Here is a 24,422-nt window from a genome sequence, read left to right on the forward strand (position 1 = left end):
GAAAGGTTAATAGAATAGACGGTTTAATAAGCAGTAACATCTCTGCCTTTCCACTTATGAGCTTATAGGCTTATAATTACTTCCTCATCTGCAATTTTTACCCCTAAATGATTTTAGTAGAAATAATAGAGAAGAACATTAAGGCCTTGTAATACTTCTCAATCACTGCAGTCTGACCTAATGGCTTTGAAATGACTGTTAGGGCTTTTTTCTTTCTTTGTTTTACACCGCTTCCATTGCGATGAGAAGATAACACCTCGATAAGCCATCCAGGTTCAAATGAACCAGCCCATCGACACTAATAGGGGTCAGAGCAATAACACTGAATGGACAAATTGCACTGTCAATGCTTTTTAAATTACCTGGGTTATTTAATTTGACCTGTGGATAGTCCTCTGCAACTGTCCCTTCAACATAACCAAGAAACTGAGTGACACACACACACACTGCAAGCACACACCTACTGAAAATATAACTATTTAAGTGGGAGGTCTCCACTAGCCAATGATCTCTTAATAGAACAGACCTTTTTTCTCCCATTTAACCTGCGCTAGTATCAATCATGTTGGAGAATTAAATGATCCCTGCTAGAATTGGCTACTATCATAAACTGACACTGTGACCCCCGGCTGAGCAGGGAGGGGATTTGTGCAAGCGTGCGTTAGTGTGTCGCTCTCCTGGCGCACTATGTGCACAGCCTGAATGTGTATGTGTGAATGTGGCAGGAGGGGAGGAAACTGCAGTGTCTTTATTTGCTTTTCCTGGGATTTAGTTGAGCAGGTATTAACTACCACCTCCAAGCCATGAAGGGACAAATTAAAAGAAGTGCCGTAGCCATTAAAATGGAACATTTCTGTCAAGTAACATGAAGTTTGCATTATCTTTGTGTGAGTTATGCTGGTAACTGTTTTGTAATACAACCATAAAAGAAAGTTAAAGAAGCTCTGAATCTGTAATACATGCAATCCAAGTGTGGATACTGCCAACTACTGCAACACAACAATTTGGCTTCTTTATTTTACCTCGTCAAGTAAAAGAAATGCAGGGGTTAAACTGATAAACTCTACTTATTTTCTTTTCATGCTGGCTTACTGTCACATTGTTAATGATATGATAAAGTAAGTGACCTGTGCTTCACCTCGTGTGACCAGTAAAATGTCACGCACACCAAACTTTCTGACTTTAAAAGGGATGTTGTGTTTTTAGTCTGAAGCGGCTTGTCTTTCTTTCTAAGTTGGAAAACTAATAAGAAAAATATATTTAAACATTATCACGGGGCGACCGTGGCTCAGGGGGTTGGGAAGCGTATCTATAACCGGAAGGTCGCCGGTTCGATCCCCGGGCTCTCTGTCCTGGTCGTTGTGTCCTTGGGCAAGACACTTTACCCTACCGCCTACTGGTGTTGGCCAGAGGGGCCGATGGCGCGGTATGCTGTCCTCCTTCCAATAAAATAGAATTTAAAAAGAATGTATCAATAATCATACCTTATTATCAAATGAACATCAACATAAGCTGTAATATACTGTGGGCTTATTTATGTGTGTGAAAAACGACGTACCCCCCGTGATTCAAGCACTTGTCAAACCTCCTTTAGCAGCAGTGGCTTAAAAGTAAAGGCCTCCTGTATGACTTTATCAGTCTCTCGCATCATTGTGGAGGAATTTTGGTGTACTCTTTCTTTGAAATGTTAGTTAACTGGATTTTGTGGGATTGGTTTATACAGTTCTCTTAAGGTCCCAGCACACCATTTCAATCAGACTGAGTTCTACACTTAAACCCACTGACGCACCTTGATTCTTTTCTTTTTCACTCATTCTGTTGTAGAGTTGCTGCTGTGCTTGGGATCATTGTTCTGCTACATGACCCAATTTGGACCGACAGATGACCTCACCTGTGACTCTAGAATATTTTAGGTATACAGAGGATTTCATGGTTGACTAAATGAAATGAAATGCCTTTTCTAGGCAATTGCTTTCTATCTAACATTCACACTCATTCATATTCCAATGGATGCATCAGAAAGCAACTTGGGGTTAGTATCTTGCCCAAGGATATTTGGCATCCTTGGGCAAAAGGCCACCAATCTCTCAACTTGTACATGACCGGCTCTATCTCCTGAACTGCCATAATGAGGCTGCATATTATGGATAAAAACCTCCACTTTGCTCTTGTTTGTCCAAAGGACAAGACAAAAGCACATTGTCCAACAGACAAAGCCATAGTTGTTCAGTCTTTTTCTAATTGCACTGTCATGAACTTTAACACTTAGCATGCCAAGGTCGGCCTGTAGGGTCTGATATGAAGCTCTAACGTTTTATGCAGTTTCTCTGAACATTGATCTGATCTTGGGGTGAATTTGCTAGGACATCCACTCCTAAGAAGATTTCAACTGTCCTGAATGTTTTACACTTTATCACTGTAGAAAAAAGGATTATTAAAATATTTAAAAATGGCTCGATAACCCTTCCTACACTGGTGGGAAGATATAATTGCTTCTCTAAGATCATTGCTAATGTCTTTCTTCCTTGGGTCAACACCTGAATACTCCAGATGTTAATTGATCATCAGTTGTTGATGATCAATTAATAAAGTACATATGATTGGCAGTAAGGGTGTACTTAAATTTTTAGACACCACTTGCGCATTTTGGCTTAATTTTGTTAAATCAATAATGGCACTCAAAAATGTGTTATTGTTCTGTAGTTCATCTGAGTTTGTATTGATCTAATTTTAAGACCTTGGCCCTGCACTACGAAAGTTCAGAGAACCCAGGATAACTTTCTGTTTTCTGGATCCAGTTACCCTAATACTGGCAATCAGGATACACAAATCTGGTTATGTGTAAGTAAAGGTACTGTATGAATGTGATAAGCACTTTTGGCACTTTAATCAGTAAGACTAGAAGAGAGCTACTATAATAATAAAGTTTAGTCTGTTTGAAGCCAGAGAAGAAAGCTGACAGTGTAAGACTCGTCAATATCAGGTGTATCTGATGTGCCCATATTGGTGGTGTTCCTGGATTATGATAACTAATGTTGCTCTAGGTTCAACTGTACCAAAATCAGTTATCATTATCCTGATGATAACTAATAATCTGGGTATTAACAAAACACTAAGGCCCAGATATGTTGATAAACAACACAATAAATGCAGAGCATTAGTTTTTACTGTGACTGTACTGTTGTTCTAAAGGTATTTCCAGTGTTATCAAACTCCCATGCTAACAGAATAAGCACAAACTGTTTAGCCTAGCAAAAATGATTGCTAAAGCTAAAGCCACCTAGTTGTAGCTAACATGACTCTGCTGTTTAAACATACATTTCCATATTAATGCTGAAATACATATTTGTACACTAATTTAACAGAGAAATAAATTAGGCACTGCCATAAGTAAGTACTTCAAATAAAATGTTTGCTTGTTGTTGTAGCTTACCTTTAGCAATTAGCACAGCAAGCAAGATGGCGAACTACAGGAAGCGCACTGGACAGATGCTGAGAAGATTCTCAAAAATGTGAAATGTCCAAAAACTTTAAAATATATAAATACAAATTTTAATATGACAGTAGTTTTCTATAAAAATATATAATGCACAAATAAAACGCATGTATGCATAAATTAATAGAATAGAGTTCTAATAGAGATGTCCTATTTTTGCACAATAGTAATGTGACACAGGCAGATGGTCAAGATTTACTTACACCACCTGCAGGCACTCAAACGGAGAAGAAAAAAATGCATAACATTTGTTTAAATATTTAAATTAATTTGATATTTAAAATAAATGATCACTCCATCATTTAGTGCTTTTATATAAATTATTTTTTAATAAAGTGTTGATAAAGCTATGGCTAATGACTCCGCAGAGGATCAGAAGATCTGTTCCCATTATTCATTAGTTGAATCTATGAAAGCAAGTCAGTAAAACACAAAGTTCACATAGTTGAAGACCTCCATAGCCAGAGGTCTCTGTGTGACTGAGCTACTAGCGCCCTCTAGCGGTTTTATTACAGAGCTGCACACAAACGCCAGAGAGGGCGCTTGTTTGATTGGAGGCGCTTTCATTGATTGCTTCCTCCTGCTTTTATACCCGCCCATTCTCAACGTTTGTAATCCGTCAGAAGCATGGCTTCAATAAAAGAAAGAGCCGCGGCGCTGAACCTTGCGGAGAAATTGTGTGTGCGCAATCAAGGTGAGTTGTTTGCACCTGGCGGAGGCCTGAACTGAGATCTGATTGTTTTTTTCTCATGTTAAGCAAGCGTTGCAAAGCTACACTTACAAACAGCTGTGGCAAAGAATTTGGCAGTGGTCATTTTAAGGTTTCCGTTATTGTGCTTAGTCTAACCTTCCTCCTCAACCCTTGATTTCTCTCCTTTCCAAGGGCGTAGATTTGGTTTTGGCATTGGTGGGGACGGATGATTCATAGTTTTATATGTGAATTTTATAATGTTAAATTACTATTAAACAAATGACTAAGTATTTTAGGCCATAAAACTACTCCTCTAAGATTACCACAAAGTAAAAGATCTCTCAGCAAAATTATGCAACAGATTAGGCACTATTGCTCCGATCAAATCAGTGAGCTGAGATTTTCTATTCTAAACATGAACTACTGTTACAGCAACAGACATGGACTACTGGTGTCCCACACAACTCAATGTCCACTATGTGAAGGAGCCAAACACGTGCCTGCTCCTCTCGTTAACTGAGATAAACTGCTGGCATGTTTGTTTTACATCTATACTGTCCAGTCTCTCCTGGTGGACATGCAGCAGCATTGTTTAATCTCATTTGAGTCATTGTTAACCTTAGCCATCTTTTTAGTCTTCTGAGAGCACTGAAGCTTCTTTCAGCCTCAATACCTGCGTTTTATCCTCAGATTAAAATTATTATTCTGTGCTTGATGTGCCTCACCTTTGGCCCTGGCTCTTCCCCTCTGTCTGCACTAGGACATATTGCCACCTGATAAAAAAACACATTGATTCGTGCCATATAAAAAGTGAGACATGTCAATTCAGATTCTTTGTCAAATATACACTAATGAATCAATTTACATCAGCAGCCTAACAACTGTCTTGACTCATCAGGAATCAGAATCAGAATACTTTATTGATCCCTGGGGGAAATTATTTTTTGTTACAGTGCTCCATTTTAAACCAACATTAAGACAAGACAGACAATACACTAAGAATAGTACAATACATACATACATACATACATACATACATACATACATACATACATACATACATAAGTCACTCATAAATAAATAGTTGGAAAAGAAACATGTGTAGTTGTAGCAGTAACCAGTGTGTTAAGTGGATGCGTTGTACAGGGAGATGGCCACAGGCAGGAATGATTTCCTGTGTCGTTCAGTGGTGCTTTTCGGTAATCTCAGTTTCTCACTGAACGTGCTCCTGTGACTGACCAGCATGTCATGGAGTGGGTGGGAGGTGTTATCCAACATTGTCTTTATCTTGGACAGCATCCGCCTCTCCGACACCACCTTGAGGGAGTCCAGCTCCATCCCCACAACATTGCTGGCCTTACGGATTAGTTTATTGAGTCTGTTGGCATCTGCGACCCTCAGCCTGCTCCCCCAGCATGCAACAGCATAGAGGATCGCACTGGCCACAACAGACTCATAGAAAATCCTCAGCATTTTCTGGCAGATGTTGAAGGACCTCAGTCGCCTCAAAAAATAGAGACGACTCTGGGCCCTTCCTGTAAAGTGCTGTGGTGTTTTTAGCCCAGTCCAGTTTATTGTCAATGTGTACTCCAAGGTATTTATAGTCCTCCACAATGTCAACACTGACCCCCTGAATTGAAACAGAGGTCAAGTGTTTCCTGGTCTTCCTGAAGTCCACGATCAGTTCCTTGGTCTTTGCCACGTTGAGCTGCAGATGATTCTGCTCACACCACGTGACAAAGGAGTCGACCACAGCCCGGTACTCTGTCTCATCATCCCTGCTGATGCATCCAACCACCGCAGAGTCATCAGAAAACTTCTGAAGATGGCATGTCTCTGTGCAGTGGCTGAAGTCTGTGGTGTAGAGGGTGAAGAGGAAGGGGGAGAGGACAGTCCCCTGTGGTGCCCCTGTGTTGCTGATCACCTTGTCAGACACACACTGTGGGAGACGTACATATTGTGGTCTTCCTGTCAGGTAATCAACAATCCAGGACACCAGAGAAGCATCCACCTGCATCGCTGCTAACTTATCACCCAGGAGGGTCGGCCTGATGGTGTTGAAAGCACTGGAAAAGTCAAAAAACATGACCCTCACAGTGCTCGCCGGCTGGTCCAGATGGGTGTAGACACGATTGAGCAGGTAGATGATGGCGTCCTCAGTTCCGAGACGAGGCTGATAAGCGAACTGAAGGGAATCCAGGTGTGGTCTTACTATGGGTCGCAGCTGGTCCAGGATGAGCCTTTCCAGGGTCTTCATGATGTGGGAGGTCAGTGCCACGGGCCTGTAATCCTGGGGGCCACTGGGACGAGGCGTCTTTGGTACAGGGACGAGGCATGATGTCTTCCACATCACCGGGACCCTCTGCAGACTCAGACTCAGCATAAACAGTTTATGAAAGACTCCACACAGCTGGGGGGCACAGGTCTTGAGGACAAGGGGACTCACTCCGTCTGGTCCAGCAGACTTGCCTGAGTGAAGTCTCCTCATTTGCATCTCAACCTGGTATTGAGTGAAGGTGATGGGTGGGGGAGGGGTGTCAGGAATCTCACAGGAGGCAACATGTGAAGAGAGAGGCTGGCACAGTGGTGTGGCTCTGGATTCCAGGCTGACTACAGGTAAGGTTGTGGGGGTAGGAGCAGACACTGTGGTGTCGAATCTATTGAAAAACAGATTCAACTCATTGGCTCTATTCTCACCTCCCTCAGCTCCCCTGCTGTTGGTTGGCCTGAATCCAGTGATGGTCTTCATGCCCCTCCACACCTCTCTCATGCTGTTCTGCTGGAGTTTCCACTCCAGCTTCCTCCTGTAATTGTCCTTAGCCTCTCTGATCTTGTCCTTTAGTAACACCTGGACCTTCCTCACCTCCTCTTTGTTGCCCCCTCTGAAAGCCCTCTTCTTGTTGTTGAGGAGGGCTTTGATGTCCTTAGTCACCCACGGCTTGTTATTTGGGTAACAATGAACAGTCTGAGCTGGAACAATGGAGTCGGTGCAGAAAGTTATGTAGCCTGTGATACACTCAGTAAGCCCATTGATGTCCTCGGCGTGAGGCTCACAGAGTGTTTCCCAGTCGGTCACCTCGAAACAGCCCTGTAGTTCTGCTAAGGCCTCCTCTGACCACCTCCTGACAGTCCTGGTGGTCACAGGTTCCCTCCTCACAATTGGCACATAGCGGGGGGTGAGGTGAATCAGGTTATGATCTGACCTACCAAGTGGGGGGAGGGAGGAGGAGCTGTATGCATCCTTGACGTTAGCATACAGTAAGTCTAAAGTTTTCTCTCCCCTGGTGGGACAGTCCACATATTGTTTGAATGTTGGTAGTGTATTGTCCAGTGATACATGGTTGAAGTCACCCGAGATCACAATAAAGGCACTCGGGTGCTGAGTCTGTAGCCGAGCTATGGCAGAGTGGATAGTGTCACATGCAGCTGTGGGGTTAGCAGAGGGGGGTACATAAACAGCCACCAAGATGACGTGAGAGAATTCCCTGGGTAAATAATACGGCCTGAGTCCAACAGCACACAGTTCAGTGTCCGGGCAACAAATCCTTTCTTTGATTGTTATGTTGGCAGGGTTACACCACCGGTTGTTAACTAAAACAGCAAGCCCACCTCCTTTCCGCTTACCGCTAGCGATGCTGTCCCTGTCCGCCCGAACAGTGTGGAAGCCTTCCACGGAAGCATTCTCATCGGGAATGTCCTGGTGCAGCCATGATTCGGTGAAACACATCAGGCTACACTCTCGATATTCCCTCTGACTCCGTACCAGTGCTGAGAGCTCGTCGATTTTAATTGCCAACGATCGCACATTACCCATCACGATAGACGGCAGACACGGTTTAAACCTCCTCCTCGCTTCGAGCCTCCGCTGTCTCACCGTCACCTTTTTTCTTCTCTTCTGTCCTGTTTGTAGCGTGAGTGCATTTTTAAAACAATTTGTGCAAACTGCACTACAAGGTGGAATTGCTCCTTTCCCTCATTCTCTTAGAGATATATATTCCTATAAAGGTGTTTAAGAGGTCTCTTCTGTCCTTTTGCATATATCTAATCGTGCCCTGCACAAATTGCCTGTAAAATATGTTAAGAGTTTGTTCTGAATGTGCCTTTTTTTTTTTTTTTTTTTTTTTTTTAAAAGCTCCTTGTGTGGCCTCCAAGCCAGTCCAGTCTTGCACCATGTGGAGCAGCCTTATCTCCCACCTGAAGTCTACTGTGACCGTGAAGCGCAGACGAGTCCTCTTGAAATCCCACAGTGACTGTTTCCTTGGCTCAGAGGGTGTGGATGTACTGGCAGAATACATTGTTAAAGCGAAGGGCTTTGAGGGTGTGTGTTGGTTTGTAGATGCTGTTTTATTCCCATAGCTTCACCTTCTAGAGATCATTTTATTTATGATATTCGGCCCTTCTATTTGATTAAATTTAAGGTGCCGTCGTGTCTCGGGACAAAGTGGTGTGTGTGTGCCAGGCGCTGTTGGAGTGCGGCGTGTTTGAGGCGGTGGGAACCAAAGTGCTGGGAAAAGACAAGAAACAGGATGCGTTTCATGACAGCAAGAGCGCTCTTTACAGGTTGGATACATGAAACGAACTGTTTTTTTTAAAAAAAAAAAAAAAAAAAATTTCAACCTGTGATGGCATTCCCTAAACATTTCATATAAACATGCAGGTTTGTAGACACATCTACTCCTTCAGTAGATGAGTTGGAAAAAGGTGTGCTTGTGAATGGGATCCAAAAGTTCTTCACCTGCGCTCCTTCAGACAGGTATCACCTCTAAAATATTTATTTATCTGTATTACAGGCACACTGCATATAAAACATCTAACCAAAGGTAGCATCAAGTCAAAATGTATCTCATGTATGAATATTTTATGAATTGAATAATAAATATTACTGTATACTCTCACTGTCCATATTATTAGGTACACCTTGCTTTTACCTTTGGGACTGGCTGAATTCTTTTGTAGCGTAGATCCATCAAGGTCTGAATTTACTGTGCCTGAAATCCGTGTCTCTTGCATTTCAGGCAGGAAGAGCAGACCTGTCCCCCTGCATCGCTTGTTGAGATGTCCACCCCAGTCCTCTTCACTCATACTTCCAGCCAGCTAGATGCTCCCGCCACTAGCAGCCAATCATTGGAGCTGCCGATGAACAGTCTGAGTCTGAGTCCGTGCAGGGTACAGACAGCCACGGGTTTACCACAATCATGTGAGCACAAATCTTTCTTTCGTATGCATCACTAAAGCAATCCTGAACAACTAAACTAAAGCAAATGTTTCTGCAATACATAATGCTGTGGTATACAAAGGACAAGCAGGAAATCTGTACTACATAGCTGTGATCATCAAGCAAATTGCATTCAAAGAGACATGTAGCAGATGGTACTGGATCAGCCACAATCTGGCATCTCTGAGGATAATCGGAGTACATTCATTCACATGGTTTGAGTGACTTGCACATCTGTTAATTTGACATTAATGCTGAATGATCTATTCAGCTTTTGAGCAATATATGCATCTATCAGGCAATGTTTGACGCCAAATAACATTACACATGTAGTTTAACAGCATGGATCCTATCATAGACTGCATTCAGCGGGACAAAAGGCAGCAATACACCTGCACAGGCTGCAACTCAATTAGAACTTGGTTCCTCTGGCTCTTTCCTGCAGTGGTGGATGAGGTGTGGCAGGAGCAGACCCTGCTCAGGCTGTTAAACCTGGTGGAGCTCCCTGTGCTGGAAGGCGTGCTTCAGTGCAGGCAGAGCCCATCCTCTCCATCTCCAGCCAACCTGGCACACAATAACCCAGATCTGATCTACAGCAGCAACCACCTGGACCGACAGATCCTCAAGGCCTTCCGAGACTCTCAGTAAGTTTGGATTTTTAAAAATCTTTATTTTTTTTTATAAATTTGATGTTTTGTTGATCTCACTTGCACTGTTTCCTCCTCATTTTTCAGGGAAGATGAGTGGCTCTGTGCAGCTTTGGACTGTTTGGACTTCCTGCCTGACCAGCCGGTAGTGGAGCTCAGCAGGGAGCTGCCTCATTGTTTCCCTCAAGATAATGAGAGCTGTGACCCAGAACCAGCTGGTCTCAGCGTCCAAGAAAGAGGTAAGTGGTATGATGAGTATCAGAATCGGGTAAAGCATGTAAACGCCACTGGTGAGCTATGGTGAGAGACATGTATAGCTTATGTTGCAAATGATGGCATGTTTAACAATAGCTTCAAAATACTCAGGTGACAACAGTGCAGAGCACACACATCTCTCCCCAAGTGGCTTGGCCCAGTGTAAGCTGCTTCTATATGGGACTCTGGTCAAACACTACAGCATCACAAACAGGCTTCCACTTCTGCCGCAGCACATGACTGACGTCTACACAGCCATCACAGAGCTGCTCGGTAAGAACACTGGTTCAGACGTGACGGTGAGATTTTTACCGCGTCTCCAACCATGCTCTCTTCTCCTCCAAAGATTTTTAATAACCTCACCACTTGCAGCACATTCTCTTTCATTCTCTCACCTTTTCAGTAAATGCTCAATTGGATAAGGCTCTCGAGGCTCTGCAACTGTGTCTGAAGCTGCTGCCGCACAGCTGCAGAGATGAGCTCCGTAGGCTGCTTATCTTCGTGTCTCTGGCAGCTGACCCACATGGGATTAAAGTGGACAAGGAGGTGAGAGCAAGTGGTGTTTTTATTTTTTTATTTTTTTTGGGGGGGGGGGGTCTGACATCAAAGAATGTGCTCTGTCATCTGTAGATTGAGAACAGGCTGGCAGTGAAGAGGTCTTTCTCCAGGGCGATCCTACACAGCAAGGCTCTCTCCAAAGAGAAAGAAGATCTTATATTGGTCTTTATGCTAAGCAATGTTAAAGAAATCTTCAAGGTAATAGAATGCTTTTGGTCTGTGTGAGAAAGTGATGATGAATTTTTTTGCCTGATTTCTTGCCCCAGTGCAGCAAGAAAGCGGGGAGAAAAAATGATCAAAGATTTGTGCAAGAAATGTTTGTACATACGAACTAAACCCATTGTGATCCGGTCACTCAAACCACCGCTAAGGATGACCTACTGTAGTTGGCCATCCTTAATGTAATCAGTTACTTTATCTAGAATATTCTCTTTGGTAACCTCTGCTAAGTAAATCTGTGGCTTGTCCAACAACTTAAAATGTGTTTGCATGGGGCCCTTTTGACTTGTAGTAGAAGAGATGGCAATTATAAAAAAGCTGTACACAAGTGGCCACACAGCAGACACTGATGTAAATGGGAATGTGTCTCGAAGGTTCGCTTGGGGTGCTGTGAAGCAGTAGATATTACAAAGGAAGACAATGTGGGAAAATATGAATGGGTTAAATACAAATGTAAAGCTACACAGTTCTTGTTCTTCCAACTGTGGTTTGGGTTTTTTTTTTTTGTTTGTTTGTTTTGGGGGGGGGGGGGTGTTCATGGATTATGCGCAGCTTTGTTCTGTAAATTTTTTTATTTTATTTTTTTTCTCTGCTCCAGATACCTGGGGCTCTGCACAAAGTAGTGAGTGACAAGCTGGCTTGCCTCGTACAGGAGAAACAGCCGGATGTGACGGGTAAATGGCTTTTGATTACTTTTGGTAAATGACACACAACATCAGTTTCCTTTTAAGATGGAGAAACTCCAGAACAGATCGCACAATTCCGTCTCACTGCAAAACACAAAAGGAATGGTATCTGTAATTCAGTAAAATACTTTTATCTTTCAACATTAACATGAAGTCTTTCTTTAACTCAAACAGGTCGCACGATCTTTCAATGCTCTAAATTCTTAAAATTCTCTCACTATGACTGTGTATTACTATGACAGTCTTTCCAAAAATCTTTAATTACTGATGGAGTGAAACAGTTTCTTCAACATGCAGTAATTTTCTTGGCGTGGCATCCTGAATATCTGCAACAGCAGATTTCCCTCATCTCCACAGAGTGAGGCTCTCTTCTAAGAAAAATGAGCACTGTTGGATCTGCCATAGACTAACTGGCCAGAACAGCTAAGAGGTCATGCAGCTAAAGAGCAGATGCTCCCTGGTGGAGACTATAATCTGCAGAAAAAACTAAATAATATCCAGACATTTCTATTCAAATCAATTTTAATTAAATTTTCCTCTTTATTGTTGTTCTCCTCGTCCGTTGTGATTCATAAATTGGTCTACATCATGTGTAGGTTATTGATGTTTCACTGCCCCCTAGTGGTGGCAGAATCTCCAGATCACTTTATTCCCAGCTGAGACTGGAGGTCTGTAGTTACATTAAATTGGCAATTATGCAATGTTCATTTCCTTTAACGTTTTTTTTTTTCTCTCTTCTTCAGGTTCTACATTCTGTCAGCAGGTTGACAGGAACACTTTACAAAGCTCTACAAAAACCACCACCAACCAAGCGCTGTGGGTCCTCTTAAACAACATCCACCTGGATACCAAGATCTCAGCCAAGGAGAAAAAGCGTCTTCTTAGACAGTTTCACCTTTCCCACCCAGAAATATTTAACCAGTACTTTGGTGACTCTGCCTTCAGTGTGCTGTAGATCTGTGCAGATTTGTCTCTGCTGTTTTCTTTAAAGTGTTTTTTGCCTTTTTACTTGCTTGTTATACAAAAGTGAACCATCTCCACAGATGCATTTTTGACTGACAGTAAGTTTGTGTCTGTATATCAAATGTATAAATATTGAAGAATACTAAAGCATGTATGTGTATTTACTATTGAATAAAATGTCAATTGTTTACAAAATCTCAAATGCATCTCTGTAAAATGTGAAACATTCAGCTCTTTGCAAGTATATTCTGCCAATGAACTGTTTTCTGGAAGAGAGCCTGAGGTGGCCACGTTGGGAACTTCTACTCTAAGCATTATATGTGTTAGACTCTAAGCTGTTTAAATATTTCAAGAGGTTTTTTTTTTTTTTTTAATCTTTAACATTAATAGAGTTTAAAAAAATAAATAAAATAAAACGAAACCACTCATTCACACTCCTCAGTTCTCTGTAGATCCGTTTTCTGACTGAAAACCTGAGGGGGTGGTTCCAAACTTTCATAACAATGGCGTGAGTTTGCATTAAAATAACCTGCTCAAAAACAGTGTTCACTTTCTGTAAATCTGTTACACGTAACACGTCTGATATCAATCAGCATGTATGTTTTTGTTTTCCAAAAGGCATTCAACCTCATTGTACAGCAAATTGGATATAATATTAGATAGAATGGATGGTAATGTGGGGAAACATTTAAATAGATCAACAGTTTATCAAATACCCAGACCAGTCCTTTTGGCTCTTACAACCATGTCACATTCAAAGTCACTTAAATCACCATTCTTCCTCTGATGCTCAGTTTGAACTTTAGCAGCATCTCCTCCCTGTGTCTGCATACTTAAAAGCATTAAGTTGCTGCCATGGTGCTGGCTAGTTAAATATATCAGCTGAACAGGTGTTTCAAACAATGAGGTGAGAAGTGTATCTTTTGAAAATGTGGCAAAAGTACATACATTCTTTACTTGGATAGAAATACCGATACTTGTGTTAAAAAATACTCCAGTGAAAGTTACTGATTCAACTTCTTTACTCAAGTGAAAAAGTACAAGCTCTGAAATGTATTCAAAGTAAGAAAGTAAAACATAGGTCTTATATAGCGTTATAAATTATGCATAATTTATGTTTTTGCTCTTTCATCCCTTTGTGTGAGACAACCCCCCCACCCCCATTTAGGCTCAAACCAGTTTGACCTTTGAACCTAAAGTAGCGAGCCTGTTCTGAAATTTTAAGTAAAAAGTTCAGCTATTTGTTTAAAAATGTAGGGAGTAAAAGTAAAAAAGATGGTTGAAAAAAATACTTAAGTAAAGTACAGATACCTGTAAATTCCTCTTAAGTACAGTAACAAAATATTTGTACCTTATCACTTCCTTTAGCTGATATTTTGTAACATTCTTGTGTATTTCTACCATCCATATATAGGAATGTATAGGAAGGCCAGTTATTGTCTATCAAAGAAGAAATTCATGTAAAATGTACTTTTGTTCTTTTGAAATCAAATCTATTTGGAAATGTCTGAGAAGGAAACTCTTCTTCTTCTTCACATCTGAGCAGCTAGACAATTACAATCAAATTAAAGCTGCGAGCAGCGTTTTGAGGGTCCTCGCACCCCAGGGCATCGAGACACGCCCAACACCTACACCCAGCATGTCCGATCTTATGTCACATGGATGGAATTCATGCGTAGAACCACCAGCTAAAATTTCATCTCATTCAATGATGATTATAGTCGTCCCACTAGGTGGCGCTCTAACTATTACTGACAAATGGCATATCAAATATTTCCGAGCTTGACTCTCGACTCATACATACGAAGTTTGGGAGAGACTGAACTTGGTTTCTGAGTGACAGCAGATTAATGCTTTTTGGCGAGTGATTGAAACTCCACGTGCCGCCATGACCACCCCGTTTCCCTGAACGTAAAAAGCTTCGCAATTTAACATCATTAAGGTCTTTAGATCCCCTGCACTGGAGATCGAGTCAATCTAATGTACGAGGTCTGAAAAGAAGGGAAGGTGTCGCCAAAATGACACTTTAATTTTGAAATGGCTGACTTCCTGTTGGATTTGGGATATTGCTCCAAGAGACATTTTTGTACATCTTGATAGCTTACATAAGCTTACCAGGTTTCAAAATCATAGATGAAACACAGAGCAGAGGCTGATGTTTTTAAATGTTGTAGGGGGCGCTGTTGAGCCATTTTGCAATATTCCATGAAAATGATCACATAACAAGAAAGCCTTCATGACATTAGAGGAGTGGGCCAACTCCTAATTTTCTCACTGAAGCATCATGAGGGACTGAAGTTAATATTCACCGCTTTTGAGGTGGACCTGATGAACCTGTGATAATCAGTATATCAAAGTGAAAGACATGACATTTCCTGTTCCCACTAGGTGGCGCTCTGCATATTCCTGACAATGGGCATATCAATCTGTTCAGGGCAGGTCTGTCATCACGCCTGAAAATTCTGGTACTGATCAGACTGGATTTCTTTGACTTATACTAATTTTTTTCTTCATCAATACTGCTGGGGTCACACCCTTAACAAAAACTCACACTTTTCACTGTAACCAAAGACCAACTCCTTAAAGCTTTCCTAGAGAAATTTGAGTTGCAGATGTCACCCATCACTCTCAGTGCTCGGGCCCTAATAAATGTAACGTTTCTGCCGCTGTGTCCGTGTGTGTGTGCGTTTGGGAGGGGGGGCTCGGCTGTTACGTCACGCTAGCCCCACCCAATCCAGGAAGCGTCTCTTGATTAGCGGCAACCCGTCAGAGGAGGGCTGCGACGTAAATAAAAAAGCTGGAGTTTCCGAGGATAAACCAAAGCCTTTCTTCTCCTGAGCGCGGTGCCTGGCGGCGGTGAAGTTGTGAATAAACGTGTGTCTGGGTTATGAAGGAGTAGCGGTGTCATAAAGCTTTGTTGTTGTGTTGTTATTGTTAAACAGAAAGCGGCGTTCACGCTGACTATAAAGCTAACGTTAGATAAGTTGAGCTCCACATCAGACGCGTCTCTTCCCCCCGGGGCTGCCGAGGACAAGGTTAGTACCGTTACCGAAGCCTGCGAGGACAGCCACAGTACCCATGAGGCTTTGTTCTGTTTACTTCACCTCCTCAGTCTTAGCATCGCACTGCCACACGGATCCCCCCCTCCCCTCTCTCATCCTTTACCAGTCCAGATGATGTCATCATTTGAGCACCACAGAAACAAATCTGCACATCTCTTTTTCTTTGTGCTCTTAAGTGAGGTCCTTTCACGTGACAGCCACTGCTTCCTGCTATACACCCTTCTACAAAGACGTGGCTGTATCATAGTGATTGGGCTCTTAAAAGCAGACTCTCAGATTTCAAATCCCTGCACATTCAAATCTCCATGTCACCTGTTTTCCTGCAGACTCCAGAATGCCAAAGGAGGCAGACCACATGGAGGATGGAGGAGACAAGGAGTCGAAGGAGGAGCAGAGGCAGGGGGCTTCTGGGGAGACGGTTAGGAAGAGGGTCCGGGCGAACACTCCGAGTCCTCACAGAGGCAACACTCCACAAGGTGATCAGGCTTATTTTAACTGTTCAGTACTGTCTGCAGGCTTGCTCATTAACTAATGAGATCATGATCGTATAACAGAGACTTTGTAAAAGCATCAGATTTGTTAGACTTCCTGGTTAGTTTCTGTGAAACTTTGTTTTAATTCAACTGAATAAACTGGCTAAACACATGAATGTGATCTGGATTAAATGTGTCACAGCCTGTCATGTGACTGAAATGAAAACTGAACAATAGCACATCCTTGAAAGTAGTGCTGTGTCATACTGCATATCTTGGTATCCATCTGATACCAAGTAAATGCTGATACCAATGCCGATACTTTTAAACCTGTAAAGGCACCTTATTTAGGGACGAGCAGTGTGTCGTGATTTATGAGATGTATCATCATTAATTTACTCATTTTGAACACATTTGTTGACCACTAAATCACTGTGATTTACTGTGATTGTGATTACGTACTGCAATAATTAGTAATTACAACAAAAAACACTATTCAGCTTTTCATGTACTTTGAAACCCGGAATATAAATGTGCCCACCCGTAAAGCACTTTGGGTCAGCTTCTGTTGGTTGAATGTGCTATATAGGCTATAAATAGATGTGACAATCAACACACAGAGGTTCAGACATTGTTCATAGTGCATGCTTGAGGTGTATTCTTTCATTAAAAAAGTATATATACATACATTTATCGACCCTGTCACTCTAGTATTGCTCTGATACCGATACCAGCGTTGGTGTCGATACTATTGATATTTGGATCGATCCGCCCACCTCTACCTAAAAGTACGTTTTCAAAAAAGATTTACTGGTTCCTGCTGCTCACTGTCATTTCAGGCCTTTGCTTCCCCTGCAGGCCTGTGTTTCTGAGGGTAGGTCATCCATAAACATGTTGGCTGTGAGACCTTCTACATACATGTGAGAATATGTCCTGAAAGAGGCAGCACAGATGGTTTAGCAGTCTGGCTGGAGTTGGGCTCGGACCCCTTCTTCTTGCATGCTGTGAGAACAGCTCAGTTCTTCTGTTCAAACATGTGATCTTTGCCCTGTTTTTGACCACAGGAGTCAGACCATGAATGCTTCAGTTCACAGGCACATGCCTTCAAGCGTTGGCAGATAAAATCTTCTTGTCTGTGTTGCTTGCTTGTTTTGACCAACTTGGCTCTTGCAGTCACTGCCAGTGAGTCAATAAGTAGAATTGTGAGAACTGTGTACAGAGACGCTTCATGTCAGTGAGGCTGTGTGATGGGTTTATTACTGATTGACTGATTTTTATCTAGAGCTAGCCAAATGTAGGTTGCAAAAAGAAGTAGAATGATAGATGTATACAAGCATTTGCAATTAGCAGTTATCGGTTACACTGTCCATGCAGTATATACATCATCCACCTCTGAAGATTCAGCTGTACCTTCTCAGTAATGACAACTAATTGGTTATGAATTGATTGGTAGGTTTACTAAACCTGGACACACCAAATTTGACAGACTACTTTGCCTCGTTGTTGTGCGTTCTGTATTAAAATGCCATGTTTTCTAAGATGCTTGGCAGGTAATATCATTTGGTTTGTGTGCTGAACACAGTAAACTGTGACACGGTGTACATTAAAAACCTTGCAAAGGGGTCTGGAAAGTCCAAACATCAATTCTAGCTCCAGCTGTGGAGGATGCTAGCCCTCGAAAATGTAAAAAAAACCTCAAAACAAAATACTCCTCCAAAGCCATATATCCACATGAGTACTACTAAATATGTGACACAGTGTTGTCCACTTAAAAACAGCTTGGACTTGTATAAGACGGAAAAAGATTAACTTTGTCAGTTCTGATGTAGAAAATGTTCTCATGTGTTTATTCCCAGATTTAGATTTGTGCAGATGATGACTTCACGAGAGTGGAACATTGTGACTTTTTGTTTTTGCTCATGGCCGTGAGCCACAACAACAGAGGCTTTGCTTAAAGGCAGGTGTGCTGCTGAACAGAGAGCTTTGTTTAGACTCTGACTGATGAATTGAGGAGATCAACGCTTATTGCACTTAGTGTTGCCTGCTTGTAAAACATTCACACTAAATCCATTTGGAAGTGAGAGATAATGCGCTCAGTAAATGGGTTTATATCCAGTGTGTTCTCCAGATGAAGGAAACTTTATCTTTTGAAAGAATGACGTGTAATTGTGTACAAATATATACATTTTCTCTTTCTAGCCAGCCCACCCAGGTTTGTCTCTGTGGAGGAACTGATGGAGACAGCTAAAGGAGTCACCAACATGGCTTTGGCTCATGAAATAATGGTGAACCAGGCTTTTCAAATCAAACCCGCGGAGCTTCCTGAAGGAAGGTGAGGACTGGATCTTTTCCTCAGTGTGAGTTCTTTCTTGCTGCAGATATAAAAGCATGCGTGTTGTTCTGGAACAGTTTGGAGCGCAGAGTGAAGGAGATCATGCACAAAGCATTCTGGGATTGTTTGGAAGCCCAGCTGAAGGAGGATCCACCGTCATATGAACACGCCATCAAACTTCTGGCTGAGATCAAAGAGGTGAGATGCTGAAGCCTGCATTCATTCGTATTCTTCAATCATCCTTCTCTAGATTTAACCAACCTCTTTTAACCTCTCGTCTCCCCTCTTTTAGACACTGCTGTCTTTCTTGCTACCAGGCCACGGTCGTCTGCGCTCTCAGATTGAGGAGGTTTTGGACTTGCCCCTGATCCAGCAGCAAGCTGAAAATGGAGCTCTTGACATCGGTCGTCTGTCCCAGTTCATTGTGTGGATGATGGGCTCACTTTGCGCCCCCAGCAGAGACGAGGACATCCAGAAGCTGAAGCAGATCACCGAAGTTGTGCCTCTGCTCAAGTAAGCCATGGAAGACAGGTCATCATTAGCTCTGCATGTTCCAGGCTGTGGTTTATTTTTAGATTGTGTAATTTCATTCCCATCAGACCATGCAGCTCTCAGCTTGTATAAGAGCGACTGTTCTTTGATTATAGCTCAAAGCGCTATTAACAACTTCTTAGTACAGATCCAGACTTACCAAGACTGAATTAAAAGTTTGGCTTGTCATGAAATGTGTATATTTCATCATCAGTGCTTAGAGTTTGCCCATTTTTTCCATCTGTCATGTTTTAGGGCCATATTTTCAGTGCTGGACCTGATGAAGGTGGACATGGCTAACTTTGCCCTGAGCAGCATCAGACCACATCTGATGCAACAGTCTGTTGAATATGAGAGGAACAAGTTCCAGGAGTTTTTGGAGAAACAACCAAGTAAGGGATACAACTTTCATATTTACTGTTATGAGCATTATTAGCTTTAAACATTACATATGATTATTTAAATAGCACACAACCCGCAGTGTCTAATTCTACTGTATTCAGACTAATCACCTGCAATATGAAATACAGAACCCCAAAACATATCTCTCATTAGCTGGTAGATTTGTAGACGTTAACATTGTGCAATGTCCTTTGCACCATCTTGAGTACTGTGATACCCACTGATTACCTCTGTAGCAAGACTGAAACAGTTGCCCATTTGTCATTCAGAACATGACTGTAGGAGCTGCAGCTCTAATAAGATGTACTACAGACTGTATAAAACATGGATGTAGCTTCCAGATGTGAAAAGTGAAGCAAAGTCAGACTTTCCACTGAGGTTGTATTCTTTTTATTGGCCAGCAAAGGGTGACTCAAAAAGACTAGTTATGTGGATTTCTGTTGGAGTATGGCCCTCAGTTTTCTTGCTCTGTGACTCAGGACTGTATCAGCTCAACATCCAGGTTCCAGTCATATCAAATACAACATAATCTTTATTTTATTAATTATGCTCCTCATCAGAATCAGGCAGCGGGGGTCTTGACATCTGGATGCCAAAACCTGAACAAACGCTTGAGGCTTTGCAATCTGACTTCACAAGCCAACATTGTGACAGCTATATGCGTGTTTTATATATGCAGTTTGTGGCGTCCATTGTTTTCTAATTGCTCATTGCTGTTTGTGAGGTATCCAAAGATCAGAAAGGATACAAAATTGCATTTTTCTGTAACCAAACATCTTCAAATTTGACTGTTTGCTTTATTAACGTATTTATTTTTTATTTTTTACAAAAGGGAAATACTCAATCTGTCAACCCACGAATACTGCAGTTATAAGTTACACAATGATTGAATGCTTTTAAAAAGCATGTGATGTACAGGGGTGTAGTCACTCCTGTGTGAATGCCACTTCTTTGTTATACTTTTTGAAAATCAGGTGAATTTCAGCAGCACGCAACAGCTTTGATTTGATGCAGTGTTTACACATAGACTTAATAATTCATCTTATACCACTGTGCATCTCTGCTCTACTCAAAATATTTGTATGTTAGCCCTTCTGTCTAGTGTAGTCTGAACCTTTTACATTTAACAATACAGAAAACTGAAAAAATCTTGGTTATAGACTCCTGTATTATATTCTATAATGATGTAATACCGCTGACTAGTACTGCTATTATTATACTGAATAATAACAATGATCGTTTCTCCTTCAGATGCCTTAGACTTCACTGAGAAATGGCTTGAGGATACAGTAAAAAGCCTGCAAGACTCAGCAGCAACAGGTGGTGCTGCATCTGATTCTTTACTCCACCCCCTCAGTGTTCATAATCATGCCTATCTTCGCCTGCTCAGGTGGGACCACGACTCAGACACCTTCCCGGAGGTAAACCCAATAAATCCTGGTTCATTGTATCTCAGCGCTTGTTTAAATTTCACTTCTTGTGTTGTACTCTTCATCCTAAAATTCTCCTCTGCTTTTATCTACAGACGGTGTTGATGGATCAGGTTCGATTCCAGGAGATGCAGCAGGAGGCTGAACAGCTGGTTCTTCTCTCCTCTGTGCTGCTCATTGTCTACACTACAACTGGGGAGGCCATCTCAGGCCTGCCAGGACTGATGGAGACCCTCAAAAACACTGTTAACGTCTTGCTTGCAGACATGCATACACCGTAAGCACAAAGATATATATATTTTTTTATATTTAAAGCTACAGTGGCCAAATTTGCCTTCATTTCTTTCAGTTCACTTCCTCAAGCACTAATTATTCTCTATGTGAATAAACAAAGGTGGACAAATATGACTGAGCCAGAGTGGATTTAATTTGACTTGCATTAATACGTAAATTGAACGACTTAGGATTAGTTTGAATTTCAAGGTAACTTTCTCTGGAAAGGTCCCATGCTGACATATTCTGCAATGTGCCTGATCTGAATTCAGCAAAAATAAAGAGAGACACTGTAGATTCCATCAGTTTCACAGATGTGGTGATGTGACTAGTTTAGCCTCATTTAGACAAGAGTAGTGATGTTTCCACAAATTGTATATGAAAGATGGACCACTAATTTCTGGACAACTTTTTTGGACTTTGCTGTCACTATGTTAAGGGGGTTTTTGTTTATTTTTTTCTGGTCAACTGGAACCTTTCTGTGGAGTTTGTGTGTTTTCCAACAGTTTTAAAAGATGTGCTTTGTACTAACTATTTAAATGGTAAATGGCCTGTATTTGAATAGCGCTTTACTTAGTCCCTAAGGACCCCAAAGCGCTTTATACTACTTTCAGCCACACACCCATTCACACACTGGTGATGGCAAGCTACATTGTAGCCACAGCTGCCCTGGGGCACACTGACAGAGGCGAGGCTGCCGGACACCGGCCCTCTGACCACCACCAGTAGGCAAACATGGGGTTAGTACAGGGGTGGGCAATCTCACGAGGGCCGGTGTCCCTGCAGGTTTTAGATGTGTCCTTGAACCAACACAGCTGATTTAAATGGCTAAATTAGCTCCTCAACATGTCCTGAAGTTCTCCAGAGGCCTGGTAATGAACTAATCATGTGATTCAGGTGTGTGGACCCAAGGTGAGATCTAAAACCTGCAGGGACACCGGCCCTCGTGGACTGAGCCCACCCCTGGGTTAGTATCTTGCCCAAGGATATTTGGCATGCAGCCAGGAGGCAGCCTGGGATCGAACCACCGACCTGATTAGTGGCTGACCTGCTCTGCCACCTGAGCTACAGCCACGCCATTTATTCTAAATTGGCTTAATTTGTGAACATGAGAACAAGAGGCCAAAGCAGTTACAATTTTTTTGAGACAGTGTTTGATAGATGGCTATGAAGTACTGATTACATACAGCTTTTTTTTGTAAAGTTAATTGTATCAGTAAAATAAGTTTATTATATATTAAAGGTTGTAGCTTTTCTCCAATGAAAAAAAAAATCCAAGAAGTTTTAGCTCAAGACAGATGGGTAAAAAAGCACTTTTGTCCCACAATACTACCGACTGTCCACTGTTAGCCATCATAATGGAGTAAGGTTTTGCACACTAGGGTAGCGAGTTAGTTACATGACTGAAAACTATGGATAGAAGATGCATAAAGCTTGGCTTTTGTTGTGAAGCTTATTAACTTAACAACTTGTATTGTTATAAAACTAAAGCTTTTTTTTGTGATCTGTCCTAAGTTCATTTAGTGCACAGGAGGTCTTGGCAACCATTGGGGAGAAACTGTGTGTTGAGCTGAGTCAGTGTCTAAGCCAGCATGGCTACTCTCCATTCTCAGCTGACCGAAAGAGCGCTCTGAAGGGGCAAATCTCCGCCGCCATCCAACCAGACAACACAGTCCGCATGCTGATGGGTAAGAGCACTTACTTCTTACTTCCTTAGAGGCAACACCAGCGGTGCACAGTTCAGTGAAGGTGTTTGTCAGCGACAGTTAAACTCTCTTCTCTCCTCTCAGAATCTCGGGTTCACAACTACCTTCTGGCTTCCCTGGAGTCCAGCCAACATAAGACCCCTCCTCCTCTGCCAGGAGGTCTGGCTCCAGTCAGCAAGGAGCTAAAAGAGCTTGCTGTTCACTTCAGTCGCCTTGTCAACTACAACAAGCTGGTCTTCTCCCCATTCTATCAAAAGACCCTGCAGAAAATACTGGCACCAGGAGAGAGTCCCGGCACAGACACATAAACTCTGCAGGGAGGGAGAAGAGAAATGTGGAGAGCAGTCTGTGATTTTTTTGCGGTTTCCTCTCACTAGTAACGGTTAAGATTTAAAGAAAACAGTCACGGGAGGTGCCCAGAGAAGTATGCACCTTAAACCAAGTCGATTAGAAAATAGACTCACATCTCAGTTACATTAATCCACAAAGTTGTTAGCTTGGAAAAATGTCAAACCTCATATTTGTGACCTATTAGCAGCTGTCTTGGATGAGCCTGTATTCAGTATTATAGCATGGCAGGGTATCATTCGGAACAGTTTAATACCCAGAACTAATATTTTGGGGTATTCTGCATCTTTACCATACGTGGTAGAGTCCTTATGACTTAGTTTGCGCAATATTCAATTAAAGAAAGAATTCAGGAAGATAAAGTGTCAGCGTATGTATCATAAAAGTGTCCCAAAGTAGGAAGATATAGGATCTGAAAGAAGTTAGCTGCTGTCATTACCAGCAAATTAAACTGCCGACTTTACAATTGAACCCCCAGGTCTCCTGTTCTTACACAATCCTTTTTCCTAATTTAGGAAATTCCCCCCAACATCCAACAAGCTCCAGTGCTGCCCCCGCCTGTCAGGAGCTGCCAGGAGATGTTATGGTATTTCACAGATGTGTTTGCTTTATTACATTTATCAAAAAAGAGCCACAATCTCTACTTAGAAAGGGTCATTTAAGTATATTTGAAAAGGAATCTGTTTACTCAGGATAAACAAGTCACTGAGTATTTTTAAAACGAATTTGTGGGGGTGGGGGAAAGTGTTTTAGTGAATCTGCCTGAATGCTCCTTCCTGTTAGCTCCTGACAGGTGAGGTGGAGCTCTTCTAAAACACTGGCAGAGAGCTCCTTGATGAGTTGACAAAGCTGACCCCTTCAGTGAGATATGTGATGGGTAAAAGCCTTAAAGTATTTAGAAAGCATCAGTACGTTACGTTTTTTTAACTTACTGCTCGTGGCACCGTTTAACTGGCACTCTAAGCAGTTGTGTAGCTCACACAAGCGAAAGAATGAGCAAGACAGCAAATGCCTGCATGCTGTCTTTTACACTGGAACTGAAAGAGAATACAGAGGGTACAAAAACTATACACCTTAATCTTTTTGCAGCATTTAGTTCATGCATCTGTAAGTACTAGTGGATTTTTTTTAAACA

General features: G+C 42.0%; 2 protein-coding genes across 2 annotated transcripts; both read left to right on the forward strand.

Moving 5' to 3' along the window:
- The first annotated feature begins 4,123 nt into the window (after positions 1–4,123).
- LOC146666674 (DEP domain-containing protein 7-like) lies at positions 4,124–12,769 on the forward strand. The gene is made up of 12 exons (XM_085411398.1): positions 4,124–4,190; positions 8,320–8,505; positions 8,606–8,747; positions 8,845–8,940; positions 9,203–9,384; positions 9,848–10,046; positions 10,137–10,288; positions 10,416–10,577; positions 10,708–10,850; positions 10,935–11,060; positions 11,680–11,755; positions 12,511–12,769. Exons 1-12 carry the CDS (start codon positions 4,124–4,126, stop codon positions 12,720–12,722), a joined length of 1,743 nt encoding a protein of 580 aa, XP_085267524.1. The 3' UTR covers positions 12,723–12,769.
- Positions 12,770–15,481: 2,712 nt separating this feature from the next.
- Positions 15,482–23,419, forward strand: tcp11l1 (t-complex 11, testis-specific-like 1). Its single transcript, XM_085414801.1, has 10 exons — positions 15,482–15,765; positions 16,119–16,268; positions 18,465–18,597; positions 18,675–18,795; positions 18,890–19,110; positions 19,384–19,520; positions 20,782–20,951; positions 21,056–21,237; positions 22,749–22,921; positions 23,024–23,419. The coding sequence occupies exons 2-10, from the start codon at positions 16,127–16,129 to the stop codon at positions 23,245–23,247; spliced, it is 1,503 nt and encodes a 500-aa protein (XP_085270927.1). The 5' UTR covers positions 15,482–15,765; positions 16,119–16,126; the 3' UTR covers positions 23,248–23,419.
- Positions 23,420–24,422: the final 1,003 nt, after the last annotated feature.

This window comes from Rhamphochromis longiceps, linkage group LG7 (assembly GCF_057381845.1).
Source record: "Rhamphochromis longiceps isolate RC_006_pf linkage group LG7, R_longiceps_female_GT1.1, whole genome shotgun sequence".
NCBI lineage: Eukaryota > Metazoa > Chordata > Actinopteri > Cichliformes > Cichlidae > Rhamphochromis > Rhamphochromis longiceps.